General features: G+C 31.6%; 1 protein-coding gene across 1 annotated transcript; it reads right to left on the bottom strand.

Annotated features, from left to right (window-relative positions):
• Positions 1-12130: 12130 nt before the first annotated feature.
• LOC111374231 (transcription factor MYB25-like) lies at positions 12131-13167 on the bottom strand. The gene has a single exon (XM_022996881.1). It carries the CDS (start codon positions 12951-12953, stop codon positions 12219-12221), a length of 735 nt encoding a protein of 244 aa, XP_022852649.1. The 5' UTR covers positions 12954-13167; the 3' UTR covers positions 12131-12218.
• Positions 13168-16397: the final 3230 nt, after the last annotated feature.

Raw genomic sequence — 16397 nt, 5'->3', positions numbered from 1 at the left:
ACTTAGTTTGAATATAAGAGAGAAGTAGGTAAACACTTTAATTGATAGTAAAGAAGGTAGCTCAAGTGTTTTGATTGAAAAACTTTAGTTGAGATAAATGATTTTTTCAATTTTTTATCACTCAAAAAAAATTTCAATAAATGAATGATTTGATCTTTAAAAGAGTGAAAAATGAGGTTGAGAGAATCAATAAAATACTTCACTTAATGCTCATAAACAGTTATACAAATAGTGAAGAGAATGTGGTATTTATAGCTCTCAAAGATCTTCCTAACGGTCAAGAGTCTGTCCTACCGGACAAGTGTACAGGACCTTCCGGTACGTACCGGACAAGGCTACTAGCCTTTGGTCAGAACGTTAAAAATTTTGACCGTTGGGCAAAGACCTTTACCTGATCGTCCGATACACTACTGGACCGTCTGGTAGCTCAATTCTCAAAAATAGATTTTGCCTTGAATGATTTTATTTTGAGCTCCCGAGACTTCTTTGCTAAATATTAAAATGTTATACCTTTACATATAAATTCAAGAGTTCTAATATAATTTTCTTCAATATGCTCGATCATCAAGGTTTATGACTTCGATTTTGATTCCTCTTGATATTGGCATTCGTTTCGTTCTTCATGAGTGCATTTATCTTGTCCTATGCATAAATCTTCATTTTGATGCGATGGTCAATTTGATTTCAACTATCATGATTCAAAAGTAGGTTTGTTAGAACCAAAATTAAATCTTGTTTGTTATAAATAAAACATAGACCAAAGTCAACCATGTCAACTGATATTTTGATATACTTCAAGAATAAAGATCAACAAGAGGAATATCTTAGAATAGCACTAGAAATATTACGCAAGGGAAAGTTATACGCTAAATTTAAAAAGTACAAATTTTAGCTTGAGCGAGTTGGATTCCTTGGTCATGTAGTTACTACCCAAAGAATTGAAGTAGATCTAGTAAAGGTGGAAGCAGTAACTAATTGGAAGACACTGACTAATGCTGGTAAAGTTCGAAGTTTTTTGGGATTGGCTAGGTACTATCGAAGATTTATAAAAGGATTCTCAAAACAGCTAGACCAATGACGCAATTGACAAGGAAAGGAGTAAAGTTTCAATAGACAGATAAGTGTGAGCAAAGTTTTTAGGAGCTAAAGCAATGATTGGTTATAGCACCAATGTTAACAATACCTGAAGGCTCGAAAGGGTTTGTTATATATAGTGATGCATCTAAACAAGGTTTAGGATGTGTACTAATACAACATGGAAAAGTAATTGCCTATGCGTCAAGGCAATTAAAGGAACATGGGCAAAACTATCCAATGCATGCTCTAGAACTTGCGGTGGTAGTTTATGCATTAATAATATGGCGTCATTACTTATATGGAGGAAAGTGCGACATTTACATGGATCATAAGAGTCTCAAATACCTCTTCACACAAGGAATTGGATATGAGATAAAGACGATGATTGGACCTAGTAAATGATTATGATTGTATTATTCATTACCATCCCAGTAAGCTAACGTTGTTGCCGATGCTCTAAGTAGGAAGTCGATGGTACAATTGGCATCATTACCTACTACTCAGATAGAGTTCATTAACAACTTGGAGAATTTATTAATTGAAGTGATTGCCATACCAAAACAAGTCACCGCTCGTTTAGCAACTTTGGTGATTCAACCCACTCTTAGAGATTGGATTATAGAAGAAGCACAGAGTAAAGACCCATTCTTGCAAAAGATCAAGAACGAGATTGGTACTGATAAGAGAAAAGATTTTAAAATAGCTTCGGATCGAGCACTAATGTTTAAAAGAACAATTTGTGTACCTAAGGATGAAATTTGGAGGAAAGAGATAATGGAGGGGGCTCATTTTACCCCATACACCGTACATTCTAGTGGCATGAAAATGTGTCAAGACCTTCGAGATATATTTTGGTGGAGCAATATGAAAAGAAATATAGGTCTATTTGTGGCAAAATGCATAGTGTGTTAACAAGTTAAAGTAGAACATCAAAGACTGACATGGTTGTTAAATCCATTGAACATACCTGAATGGAAGTGGGAGAATATCACTATGGACTTTGTGGTAGGATTTCCAAAGTCAGCAAAGAGGACACAATACTATATGGGTAATAATAGATCGTCTAACAAAGTCCGCTCATTTTCTTTAGGTAAAAGGGACATTCAGTCTAGATCAGTTAGCGCAATCGTACATTAGACAAATTGTAAAATTGCATGGTGTCCCGTATCTATTATGTCTGATAAATATCCAAGATTTATGTCAAAGTTTTGGAAGAGCTTATAAGGAACTATGGGAACAAAATTGCATTTCTATACGGCGTATCACCCTCAATCCAATTGCCAGTCTGAAATGACCATTCAAACTTTGGAAAATATGATAAGGGTCTGTGTTCTGGATCTAGGAGGCAGTTAGGTATCGTATCTACCTTTAGTAGAATTTGCATATAATAACAGTTTTCAAGCAACTATCGAAATGACACCATATGAAGCTCTCTTGCTCTCTATGGTAGAAGATGTAGATCGCCTGTTCATTGGGATGAAATCGGAGAAAAGAGAGTTTTGGGGTCAGAGATCATTGAAAGGACAATCGAAGCCATTGATAAGATTCCTACTAGGATAAAGTCTGTGCAAGATAGATAAAAGAGCTATGCAGACACCAAAAGAAAGGACTTGGAGTTTCAAGTTGGAGATAAAGTCTTTTTGAAAGTAACACAAATAAAGGGTGTACTTAGATTCGGCAAGAAAGGAAAATTACGACCTCTTTATATCGAACCTTTCGAAATACTTGACAGGATTGGAAATGTAGCTTATCCATTAGCTTTACCGCCTGAACTATCAGTAGTTCACAACGTGTTTCATATATCAATGATCAAGAAGTATATGCATGAACCTGATCACGTGGTCAATTATCAATCCCTAGAAATATAGAAAGATTTATCTTATGAGGAATTACCAATTAAAATATTGAATCGAAAGGTACATACATTATGGAACAAGGAAATTCAATTGGTCAAAGTGCAATAAAATAATCATGGAATACAAGACTCTACTCGGGAAAGAGAAGAAGAAGTTAAAGACAAATATCCAACACTCTTTGCCAATCCATAAGGTAAATTTCAAGGATGAAATATTGTTTAAGGTGTAAGGAATGTAGAAGCTCAAGAAATAAAATGAAATTATGCTATTTTTTGTGATGATCTAGCACCACGAGCCTAACCCATTTAAGAAACAAGCTATGGAAGCTCAACTCATTTAAGATTATAAAAGCCCAAGCCATAAGTTAATTAAAAATCTAACAATTTAAGAGATTAAGTTTAAGTAAATTTGATTACAAAGATTTAATGAATTATTGAGTCTACATTGTATTTCATATAGGTAATTCAGGTTCGAATCACCATGTAGATGTTTTTATAAAGTATTCTACAAAATTATTTTAGTTAAATACTCCTCATTTTGCACATTAAGAACAATTATGTCAAGTTAATTTCATGAAATGATTATTTTATTATTGTGCATTGATAAAGATAGGTTATAAAACATCTAAATGGTTCATTTTCCTTTATTTTTATTATGTAAATGTTTTTATAAAAATTTTTATATGAATTATTTTTTATGGCTTAAAAACTCTTTAAATTCTTATTTAAAGACCAAATTTAACAAATTTAATAATAATATAATTTCACCATTTAGATTTTCATTAAAAAAGAAGGTTAAAAAAAGAGGAAGGTCACTTTTTCACTACACCCTCCTCAAATCCAAATTTGTTCTTATTTTCTCTAAAAAAAATATATTTCATATCAAGTTAAATTTAAAAGAATAACAAGGTTGAGAAGAATAAAAGCTTTTTTTTTTTTTTTACACATTTTGTTCTTTTATATCCACAAAAATTCAAGGCAGGTAGAAGTACAAGTGTTATTTCGTTTTCAAATTTGATTTTTCATTAAAATTTTGAATGAAATGGTACCTCCAGGTACGGTGCTTTGGCACTACTATAGTTTGAATGATCATTCTCCGACTCAACGTGTTATGATAATGCTATAGAAATTGGATCCTGCCAGAAATCCATCTACGTGTTACGGTATGAATCTACAGATCAAATTATCTAATTTGATAACGAAATGCACCGATAAATATATTCAGTTTCAAGCTCATGCGTTAATTCCCATCCTACAGGTTGATTCCACTTGCTTGCGGCATGGATGATGGTAGATAGAGATGCAACATGCCATGGAGAACCCGGTGATTTAATATTTTTAATTCAGTTATGAAATGTTTACGTTTTTGTTTTAAATAGATTTCTATGGACGTCGTATGTAGAACTACATTCTACAAACACTTTTTTATGAATAAGTTATGTTTAAAAGTAGATATGTATTCTAGAAATTAACTTTTGAAACATCGATTACAAAAAAAAAAAAAAAAGTGTTAGCGATTTAATGTTGTTGTTTTCTTCGAAATTCCAGCTTTGGCCTTGGTTTTAAAAATTCGTAACTCAATTGTCATTTGAAATTTTTAGACAAAACTAGTGGCATTTGATAGCTTCATAGGTTAGCTAGTGAATAAACTTAGAATCATGTCAATCCAATGTCAGTAGAATTTTATATCAGTTAAAGTAAACCGCATTGGATAGTGTTGCTCTTTTTAGTTTCTGCCCTTGGTTTCAAAAATTCATAACTCAATCATTACTTAAAATTTTTGGATGAAATTAATGGGATTTGATAATATCATGGATTAGCTACTATATAAAGTTGAAATCATATTGTTCTAATGTCTGCGAAATTTTATGTCATTTTAAGTTAACTGCATTGGTTTACCTTCCAATCCAGTCACTGTGAGGTTTTAAAAAAATATTTTAATAATTCATAGGTTGTTGACGGAAATCAATTTTTGAATATATCTTTTCATAAGGAGTTTCCTACTTTAATTAAAATTTTATGAACTTCGGAGTCAATAGCTATAGAAACGAATTTATTTTGGTACTTACCATACAAGGAAAAAAAGGGGAGACAACTTTGTTTTAGTTATTTTTGGTGGGGTCTAAAAAATATTTTAACAGCTCATATGTTACTAACGGGAGCCGATCTTTGGATATGTCATAATAAAAGAAATTTATTACCTTTCCTTAAAATCTTGTGAAGTTTCGAGACAATTGCCGCTGGTATACAATGCAAGATAGCAATATTTATTTTTATTTCCTGCTTTTAATACATGCCTAGAAATCATTCTAAAGACATCTTTGAAATTGTTTCTTTTAGTATTAAATTGTGTCATAATAAAAAACATATATAAATATATTGTACTTAAATAAATTCTTGAATTAAATCTTTATACTTTTTGCTAAAAGTATAATTAATTATTAAGTTTATGGCTATAGTGACATTTCGATTTGTACGAGTCAAGGCATCACACCAGTACCCATGAAACATGCTCTAACTTTTGGCACTTGCCGCAAATTGGATACAGTTGATATTTTTTTGTAATTGGATCTCCTTTATACTTCTTTACAAAATTCTGCTTTCCTTTTTCCTTATAGTACTCCCATTTCTGCTTTGTGGCTGTACATTCTACTTGTTCTCCCCATTAGTTCGACGCTTGAAATATGCTAATTGTGCTCTTGCTAACACTTCACGCTAGGTTCCTAGTTGAAGTACTACCAATGCCTATCTTAGATCATCTCTCAACCCTTCTTCAAAACGTCTAGCTTTTTTTCCCTTAATATCCACATGTTTAGGAGCATAATGGAATAACTCTTCAAATTTTCACTTGTACACTGTTAAAGACATCGACCCTTGAACTAAATTGAGAAACTCTCTCTCCTTCTAATTGTGGATACTCGTGGGGTAGTACTTTCTTAGGAATTGTCTCTTAAATTTATTCCATATCCAGATGTGTCCGCGGGCCTCAACCTTGAGGTTGAGTCCTACCAACACGTGGCACCTTTCTTAAGCATAAATGTTGCACAAATAACTTTCCTAGAGTTGGGACGGTCAATGAGGTCAAAATTTCTTTCTATTCCGACCAACCAATCTTCTGCTTCTAATGGATCTAAACCACCCTCAAAGGTTGGGGGTTGTTGTTTCCTGAAAAGTTCTACCACAACAACAACAGTATTCCTGGTGTCCTTTGCCACCATTGGTGCTTGCGGTTGAGGTGGTTACACTAGTGGTGGTGGTGCTTGTTGCAGCGTTGTCGTATTTTGGACAAACGTGTGCATCAAGCAAGAAATTGTTGGACAAACTGTGGGTCAATGCCATTAGGTTAGGGTTGCTAGGGCGACTGGGATTGTTCATCATTGTTTGCTCTCTAACCTCCGGGTGCCATAGCCTTAACAAAAAATATTGCATTATGTAATAGGCTAAAAGGGAAAACTAGTGTATTTTATCAATAGAATTTTTATAATTTCATAAAAGTACATTGGGCACACCCAAAGTCCAAGCAAAAGGAAAATTTACTAGGAAAAAGGGTTGCAAGGTATACCAAGTGTCCGTACAAACATAGAAAATCATATACTAGATCAAGAATCTAAACATAAGACTATAATCTAGTAGTTTTCCCAGTGCTCTCATCATGGCTTGGTTCTGGGTCCTCCGAAGAGTCTTCTTCCTCCATAGAGTCTCTGGGCACATACTCTATTATGTTGTCCTCACTGTCTATCCCTGGTATTTCCTCGTGACTGCTCCCATTGGGCATGATACGAGGATGACATCGACAGCTATTCTGCTCGTACCCTTCAGGCCTTTCAATAACTCTATAATCCTCGCTATTGATCATCCATCTTTCTCTAAGGCTCTTAATAAGGTGTTCGACAGATATGTGTCATCATACATTTCATCGAGTCATTCCGTGAAGTCTTTCCAATATCCGGTAAGGGTTCTAAGTAGAGGAAAAATTGCCTCATCTCTACTAAACTCGTGTCCATTTAGTTGAGCCCCTCGATAAATGGCCTCAATAACATCCAAATGCTCTACGAGATTGTAGCTTGGGTTCTTTATATAAAACCTAAGGAGGTGTAAGGACCTTGATATATTCTGTTTCTTAATCATCTCTCTTCTAGTCTGGGCTGGACCTCTAGCCATCTACAAAAGGCATAAAAGGCTTAGTATCATTATTTGTATTCATGATTTTCAAGGGAATAAACTTAGTCAATTTAGAAGTTTTGAAGTTTTCCTAGAATGGAAGCTTCTAAAAAAGGATTTTATTATTATTTTTTTTTTTTATGGATTTTCTAACAATAGAAGTTTTGTAATGTAAGAATTCCTTGAAATATATGATTCGTAAAGTGGAATGTTCTTCAAAGTTTCTGAAAATAAGTTTTATAAAGATGGAGTTGTAATATTGTTTTTCATTCTATTATTTGCTCAAAATAATAACTATAACTTAAAAATTATTTATTTATTTATTTATTTAATAATATTTTTTTTGGTGAAAAGTGACCGCACGTCACTGTTCATTGACGTGAACAGTATTTTTTTTTTCCAAGTCTATAGAATCGATTTTATGGTGTGTTTGATAGGAGTGGAATTCCATGGAAAATGGAATTGAAATTCTAACTTTCCAATTTTTGGGTGTTTGATTGGCAAAAATTTTCAATGAATTCATTTTTCACATTTTGGTGTCACATAGACTTTTTCCATCTTTTGAAGGAAAATGAATTCTCACCAAAATAGTGAGAATTCAATTCGAGTTTACTGTAGCGACTTTTTTTTTTTTTTTTTGTTAGCAATGGAAAAAAATTCAAAAAATTTTTTTAAAAAAAAAAATTTCCTTTTAATTGGCAATTTTCATGTAAAACGAAGACAAACGAATAACAAAAAATAGATGATTTTTTTGAATTTTTTTGTTGGCAATGGAAATAAATTTCATACCTAATACCAGTAAATTGTATTATTTTAATTGACAATTTTCATATAAAATAAAGTCAAAGGAACATCAAAAAACACTTATTTCGACATTTTTCACGTGAAAAATTATGCAAATCAAATAAAATAATTTACAATTTTCAAGAAAATAATTTCTAAACAATTCAAGTCAATTACATCTTTGTAATCAAACGGACATTTATTTCCTCTCTTTCAGCATTTTTTATCCAATTTTCTTTTAAAAATTTATCTGAAATATATTCTACAACTTTTTTATACATTGTTTATGTGATTTTATTATTTCTGTTTGTACATTTCTTTTTATTAATATTTTTGTATCATTATTTATTCATTCCCACCAATTTCTCACATTTCTTTCAAAGAATGATAAATTTTGAAATCATACAACTTGCATAAAGGACATACGAAACTATACCGAACTTAGGTGGTATAAGTTTTACGTGTGTACCACTACTAGAACTCCGATTCGAAACTTAGAACATACATATGGACCCATAAACATATTTTTCCAAAAGTGCAGTACAACAACACATATATACTTACTATTGTGTGGGGAAAAATAAAGGCAATCAAAGAAATTGGCTTGCTTGGTTTCCACTCCAATATTTTCTTGGATAGCGTAAGTACTAAAGATTTTTGTAATGTGAAATATGTTTGTGTGTAAGACGGGTTGTGAGAGAAAAGAGAAAATGTGAGGTGTGAATTTCTTGAAAATCATGCACGTATTTTTATTATACTAATGATGCATAGGATAAATCTCATAATTTATTTAAATAAATTTAAATACTTAAAGATAATCTTAATATCCAACAAAATTTGTGATAATGTTGAATAATCATAATATCCAACAAAATTTGTGATAACGTTGAATAATAAAAAATAATCATAATATCCAACATAATTGGTGATAATGTTGAATAATTAAAAATAATCATAATATCTAATAGAATTTGTGATAATATTGAATATTTAAAAATAACCATAATATCTAATAAAATTTGGATAATGTTGAATATTTAAAAATAATCATGGTATCTAACAGAATCTGTGATAATGTTTAATAATTAAAAATAATCATAATATCTTAAAGATTCTATCACTTTGATATTCAAATATTTGTACTTAATCCCCAAATATTAGACATTAATCAATTAGGTCCCTAAACTATACTATCTACGTGATAAGGCCCTAAATTTTAATATAATGACTAATTTTGAGTATTTTAATAATTCATTTGGTATTTTATCTATTATGTTTTTGTCAAACTAGGTTTTTAAGAGTAATAATAATATTCATAATCAACGGCTACAGTAGTCAACATATGTGACAACTTATTATTTGATGCATTAGTTTATTTTTTGAGATAACAAAATTTAAAAAAAAAATTAAATGCTCAAATAACAAACTGTCATATATGATGACTACTACAATCGCTAACTATGAATAGCATGAGGTTGTTATTGTACAAATAGTCATTTAATGAGGAATGTTGTAAAACTATGAGATAATTATTGATGTTTGTATGCTCTAATCAGAATACTTAGATAAGCTCTATCTACTTGTAGAATAATCTATTCTACTCTAATTGTAACTTTCATTTTCAACCTTATGAATACGGGACCTTGATTTTCAATAAAATACACACTTGAGTATTGACTCTCTACTTTTCTCTCTCTATTTTATAATTCTCTCTCCTTCTTTTGGTTTTATAGCAAAATCCATCAAATAATGGAAGAACTAAATTATTATTAATAAAAAATGGCTGTGAGATTTTCAAACCCTTAACACATATATAAAGAGTCAAACGGATTCTAATCAAAGGGAAACCTAACCTAACTTTTATAGCAAAATCCATCAAATAATGGAAGAACTAAATTATTATTAATAAAAAATGGCTGTGAGATTTTCAAACCCTTAACACATATATAAAGAGTCAAACGGATTCTAATCAAAGGGAAACCTAACCTAATTTGGTTGAAAAAATCGAATAGAACTCAAAAATTGTAAAAATAACAAAAATGTCCTTAAATTGACATCAAAATGAGATAAATGCTAAAATGGACACCTAAACAAAGGCCATCATTGTAACCTCGTTAAAACTGTCAAAATTGAAAAACACTTTCAAATTGTACTTACTCGCGAGATTCTACTTGAGCTAAATTTACACTCATTTTCATAGTGTTTTTTTTTTTTTTTTATTTGTCTCTGCTCTAACTGTTCCACATCAAATTGGGTGGCACATCCAATTACCATACAAATTCAAATTTTTTTTATCATTAATGTACTGATATGTCTCTGAGTGGTCGTTATTGGAAATGACACAATTAATAATGTTAATACAAAATTTGAAAGGCAATAATTGCACTAATTGGTTATCTGGCAATTTAGCTCAAGATGATGCACTGAATGAACAAAAGAGTCCAAATTAATTTTAGGTTCTGTCCTATATCCGTACGAACAAACTGCGATAGGATCGTGAATGATAAGATATGTATGGCAGAAATATATCATTTAATTAATAATTCAATGTTTTGGCAACATCGAATAAAGCCTACATTGAACCTTACGTTTCGGTGTACATTCCCCTCACATGATGAGAGGGGCCTACGCCCAATTAATGCGCTGAGCCCGCCCCTCATGTAAGGGGTCTGTACATTGAACTACTATGGACATATAGGAAAGCTGTTTTATGTAACTAAGATTTAAATGAGATATAAGATGATAATTTAATGTTTTTGGGTTCTATGTTTTTAAAATTAATTGAGACATATGAGGCATTTGGTCAAATAGATTGCTTTAAGAGTAATGCTATTCATAATTGCTCACTGTAGTAATCGTTCTACGTGACATTCCATATGACGGTTTGTAATTTGATGTATTAATGTAGTAGTTTTTTTCTACCACGTTCTATATGACATTCTATATGGATAAAAACCTACCTTATTCAAGTAGTTTTTTTTTTTTTTTTATTGTTAAGCAACTAATATAAATTATACTTTAATTTATTTGCACTATTAAATTTACAACACTCTCTAGCGAGGTGAAAAATTGATTTAGGTGCATCAAACTTGATAATGCTAGAATAACTTGAAAAAACTATTAGCCTTTTGAAAAAAATGCATTTTTCAACAGAGTTTTGATATCATTTCAGTCACACATTCTTCAATAAAATAATTTTACACGTAAATGCAAAATTTTTCCTTATTTTTTAACCACATATTTTTCATTAATATGTTATTCAAAAATTCATTCTTTTCCTAAAAAATGGGCTCAATATCCTTTTTAAATTGAAACTCCAATTATGATTTTTTTTTTTTTTTTTTAAGAGATTCTCAACCTTATACATGAATTTGGTGTTCATGGGTCTATATTGGATGAGATCGTAGTCCGTAGATAATCTAATTAAAGTGTCTAGGATCTTTTACGTGGTCTCTTTTTCGAGTACCATTCTTATTAATTGCTTTAATTTTTCTACCAAGTGTGTAAAAATAAACAAGCAAACAACCCCATCCTAACTGATCCAATCCCTCATTGTAGTTCTTCATTCTATAATTAAAGCATCCATCAATATATCAAGAAAAATTGAACAAGAACTCAAATGCTCATCCACATAATATAAAAGGGAACATGCTAGTTGTAACCATAGCAGTGTCCACATTCTCACATGGAAGGGGACCACTTCAGATAAATTATATTTTATTCGAAATGTGCCATTCTTCACATGAGAGAAGTGGACACTGTTATGGATAACCTAATGTACATGTTACATAACACGTATAAAAACTCTACATGCAATTTCCATAATTTTCTCATTTCAACTATTAAGATGCAAACGAACAAAATTTAAAAGAAAAAAAAAGGCTGTTTATAAAACGTTGAACTACATTTAGTCCATGTTAAGTGTGGATTAAAATTCTAATTAAAATCTAAGTCAAAATTAATAATTATTGATTTTATCAACTTTTAAACTATATATTTTATCTACTTTTTTCGAAATTTATAAAAAATATGATTTCTAACTACACCAAACAAAGAATTAAATTTTAACTTCCTATTATAGCCCAACATGTGATCTTAAATTGTACGGCTAATTACTGCTTTTGAACTTCTGGCATTTTTCATTATCGTTCACAAATCGTAATTCGGCCAAATCGTAATTCGGCCCGTAAAATTTGTTGAAAAGACAAATTCATTGTCAACTTTAAATAAAAATTTTAATATAGAAATGAAAAAAATAAAATAAAATAAAATAAAATCTTCTCCTCTTCTCCTTCCTACCACGCAACCTGCTGGTATATCTACGCAACAAAGAATCACTATACTAATGGAACTGTGAGGAGGCTTTAGAAAATGACGTATTCACGTACTCCCTCACCTCCCTGGCTATCACATTCCTCATGGCATCCCAAAATCCATCTTGAGAACTCTCCGGCCGCATCTCCGGCATCCCATCGCCACCAGTCCCCGGCGGTGCCAATGTTAATGCTGTCATAGGATCATTATAATCATCAAACCCACTACTCATTGGACACACCCCAGCATTATTAATAATCTGATTATGTTTTCCATTATTAGATCCAGATGCAATATCTTTTACACAATCCATAGACTGTTCTTGAATCTGTTTTTGCAGAGATTTTCTTTTTAATGTTGAGTTCCAATGGTTTTTCACAGCATTGTCGGTTCGACCAGGCAGCAACCGAGCAATGGTAGCCCATTTGTTTCCGTACCTCGAATGAGCAGCCAAAATGGTCTCATCTTCTTCCGCCGTAAAGGGACGGCGCTCAACGTTTGGGCTGAGCTGGTTGCACCACCGGAGTCTGCACGACTTTCCAGATCGTCCCTTTATGTATTTGCTTATCAAGGACCAATTACGTGCCCCGTATTGGTCCACCAGTCGGGTCAGGATATTGTCCTCTTCGGCACTCCATGGACCTCTAATTCTTTCTGAAATGTGCAAATTCCCTGAAGTTTTGTTCCCATAAATTAAAGATTCAGATGACTCTGAATCTGTAGAAGAAGAACTAACTGATGGAGAACGATTTAATGCTTCCATCTTCCAAAAAGATAAAAGATAATATGGAGAATGAGAAGATTTGAGAGTGTCTTGAGTGATTTTTAGAAGACACGGCAAGTGGGTTTCAGAGATATGAGATATATATAGACATAAGGTTGGAGTGGGGATTCTTGGAAGCTTCCTCGTGTATGCGAAGAACTCTACAATTTGTGTGTCATGTTTGGACTATAGACAATTAGGGGTTGAGTGAAGAGGGAAGTGTATAATACAAGAAATTACGTGTGCACTTATAGGTCTAAACTTAGGTCGGGCTGTCACGGTTAAGTGGTTCTAATCTAGTATACAGCAATTAATTGCTGTTAGAATTGCACCAAATGCTGTCGTGGCAGTAGCATACGGTGCATCTTGTCTTTCTTTTTTTTTATCCATTAGCCAATGAATTGCTGTCAAGTGTCATCTGTATTAATTATGACAGTCATTTTCTATACATATAACAAATCTGTCTTGTATAAGGTGTCTGCATACTTTTTTTTCATCGTTTTCTTAAACAAACTGTAGAAGATATTAAAAAATATATAATAAAAAGTATGGACTATATTGCACTTTTCTTTTTTCTTTTTTTTTTAAAGGAATAAAATATGAAATCAAATAAAGATGAAAGTATAAACCAATTTATAAATAATTGTGCTTTCTTAATAAGGTAGTCCTTTTAAGATGAAATTCTAAATCTTAATATTATATTAGAACCCATTAAACTCCAATAAACAATTCAATTGAATTAAAATTCAAAAAATGAGCATATAAATTTCAAAATTGATCTGTTCAAACGGACCACAATCTTGCAGGACATGTTGAGAGATAAAATTCGACATTGACTGAAGATAAAAACATAAATCAACTTATAAGGAATTATGCTATTCTTTTTTGACATGCTCCGTAAGATGATAACTCGTTTGAAAATATATAAAATTCGACATCAAATAAAAATGAAAACATAGATCAACTTATAAGAGATTGTGCTACTCCTATCAACTTATAGTCGACTAGCAAAAAGTGAAAATCGTGCTGATCATAACAAAATTAAGAAGGGTCGACCCTCTTCACAGCTGGGTATGCACTTTTGTCAACGAGGTAGGGCGGGTTGGTTCTTGGAAGCAATTGAGACATCAAGTGTCAAGCTGCATTTTGTATTATCTAATCTGTATATACATGGTGGTGTTCGGTCGTTATCAGAAATGCGACATATTAAATAATATTACGAAGTTTGAAACTGCAATAACTGCACTAATTGGTTATCAGGCAATTCAATTCAAGAAAATAAATTGAATTAGGTGAAGAATAAATAGTTTCGTGGTCTAGATTCAAAGTTTTAATCATTGGAAAATATTTTAGGTTCTGTCTTATCACCGTACAACTACGTACCTTGTTCCACTGTTTCGTAAAGTGCATATTTTATTTTAAATTAAAAGTCAATAATTAATTTTAATTACACAATTTATGGAATCCACAATTTTTCAACCACACATTTTATCAATTTTTATCAAAATCTACTAAAGATCTGATCTTAATCACCATTAAAAAGAGGCTAACTGAGACGAGGCATTTGGATTAATAGATGGTTTTTAATATAATTTAATCTTGAATTATATAGGTTTAATTCAGCCACTATTTGAAAATCGTACTTTCAAACTATTTTTTCTATATGAATATTTTCAATCACACATTCACACAATAATAAATTTTACACAGAAGTCTAGTCTGTCCCATTTAGGTTAATAACTATGCCTTAAAAATTTAAACACTCGCTCACAAAGGAATACATTGAACTCTATATTGTCAAAAATGATTAAAGAAGAAATTTGATTTCAGATTTTTTTTTTTTTTCACAATCAAAACACAAAACATCATCAATGCCATAGTGATTAAACTCTTTAACTTATGACTCGTTTGGCATAACTTTTGCTTCTTATAAAAAAGTTTTTGAAGAAAACTACCTGAACTTATATTTAAAAACACTTCTTATTTCGAAAGTACATTTAGAGGAAGTCACATCGAACTAGTTCTATCTAAATACTCTTTTAATTACCAAAAGCACTTTAACAAAATTAGTCAAACGGATCCAAAGTAGTATCTGTGTCTCAAAAGCTCTTTTTAACTTTTCAAAAGCTATGTCAAACAGACACTTATATATTTTGTTCGAGTTAGACAAAAATTATGGATACTTTCATTGAAGTGTTAATGGTTTTAGCTTGATGTCTCTTTCAAGTGATATATACATTTTTTAAGTCGCTTTTATTTTTCTATGGCATCCGAAAAAACGAACAAGAGCATAAAGAGGAAAAGAAAATACAAACAACTGAACCACATCATCCATACCCAAGCCGTCCGTCATTATAATTCTTAATTCTATAAATTATAATCATGTGTGTTTAAAACATGACAGTAAAGAAGCAGCTGTTTACCACTGAATTATTACCTAAACCGTGATTTCAGTACAAAACGAAAACAAATCAGAGTTTTCTTTAAAAACTCAAGTGGGTCTATATTTCCCATTAATTTGCAGGCTCATTACAGCTGTGACACTCCACTCGAAATCTTACGGCTATCATTGATGGCATAAAAGTCCATTAATGACTATTGCTATACATAATTAGTGATTACAAAAACAACAATACTGTGTGTACAGAAATTTAGTTCACAGAAATGTCTCAAAATACTCACAACAGGGGGAGGGTTAGTGATTATTTTGGCATTTTTTTACTCCATGAAACCCACCCATGTGAGTGTCTGAAGGAATTCTATGAGGCATCCCTCGTACACATAGCATTTTTTGTTACAAAAATCATCTTACGTGACATAATTTAAGTAATTATTAAATAAAACTATTTTTTAATTAGCTATTAAGATTACGCCATCTAACATACCACGTAGGATAATTATTGCAACTGCTAACTCTGAAGAGTGTTATTCTTAGTCTTCCACCTAATACTTTAGTAGTAAATTAGTTTCCAATTTTTATAGAAGGTTGCTAAGTGTAAGCCCAAGTTGAGTCTTGATCTCTAAGAAGTCGCGTGGGACGGGATACGTCTCATCTCTAGGTTCTCTTTTTCAATTATTCTATTTATACCTCACTTTTTTCACATCAATTTTCACACTCCTCTCACAAAGGTGGGGTCCGCGATTATTTTAATTGTGGACCCCACCCACTTGTATGTGTGTGTGCTGTGAAAATTGATGTGAAAAAAAGTGTACAAGTAAAATGGTCCTCTCTTTTTGACAACAAGCTGCCACTTTTTATCTTTATTCAACTTTTTTACTACTTTTTCCCAGTTCGATGGATTCAAAAGGCAATCATCAATGGCATTTTATTTTATTTTTTTGCTCGACTGAATATTAGGATCATACTGATAAGACATCAAACAAATTAAGCAGATCTCTAATTTAATGAATCAAGCAAAATATAAAATGCTCGATGCTCTACCT

Source organism: Olea europaea, unplaced genomic scaffold, assembly GCF_002742605.1.
Source record: "Olea europaea var. sylvestris unplaced genomic scaffold, O_europaea_v1 scaffold1222, whole genome shotgun sequence".
In the NCBI taxonomy this organism is placed as follows: Eukaryota; Viridiplantae; Streptophyta; class Magnoliopsida; order Lamiales; family Oleaceae; genus Olea; species Olea europaea.
This window is presented reverse-complemented; position numbering and strand designations above follow the sequence as displayed.

Excerpts from the sequence above, each read along its gene's own strand:
- LOC111374231 (XM_022996881.1), bottom strand. The coding sequence starts at position 12,953 with ATGGAAGCATTAAATCGTTCTCCATCAGTTAGTTCTTCTTCTACAGAT.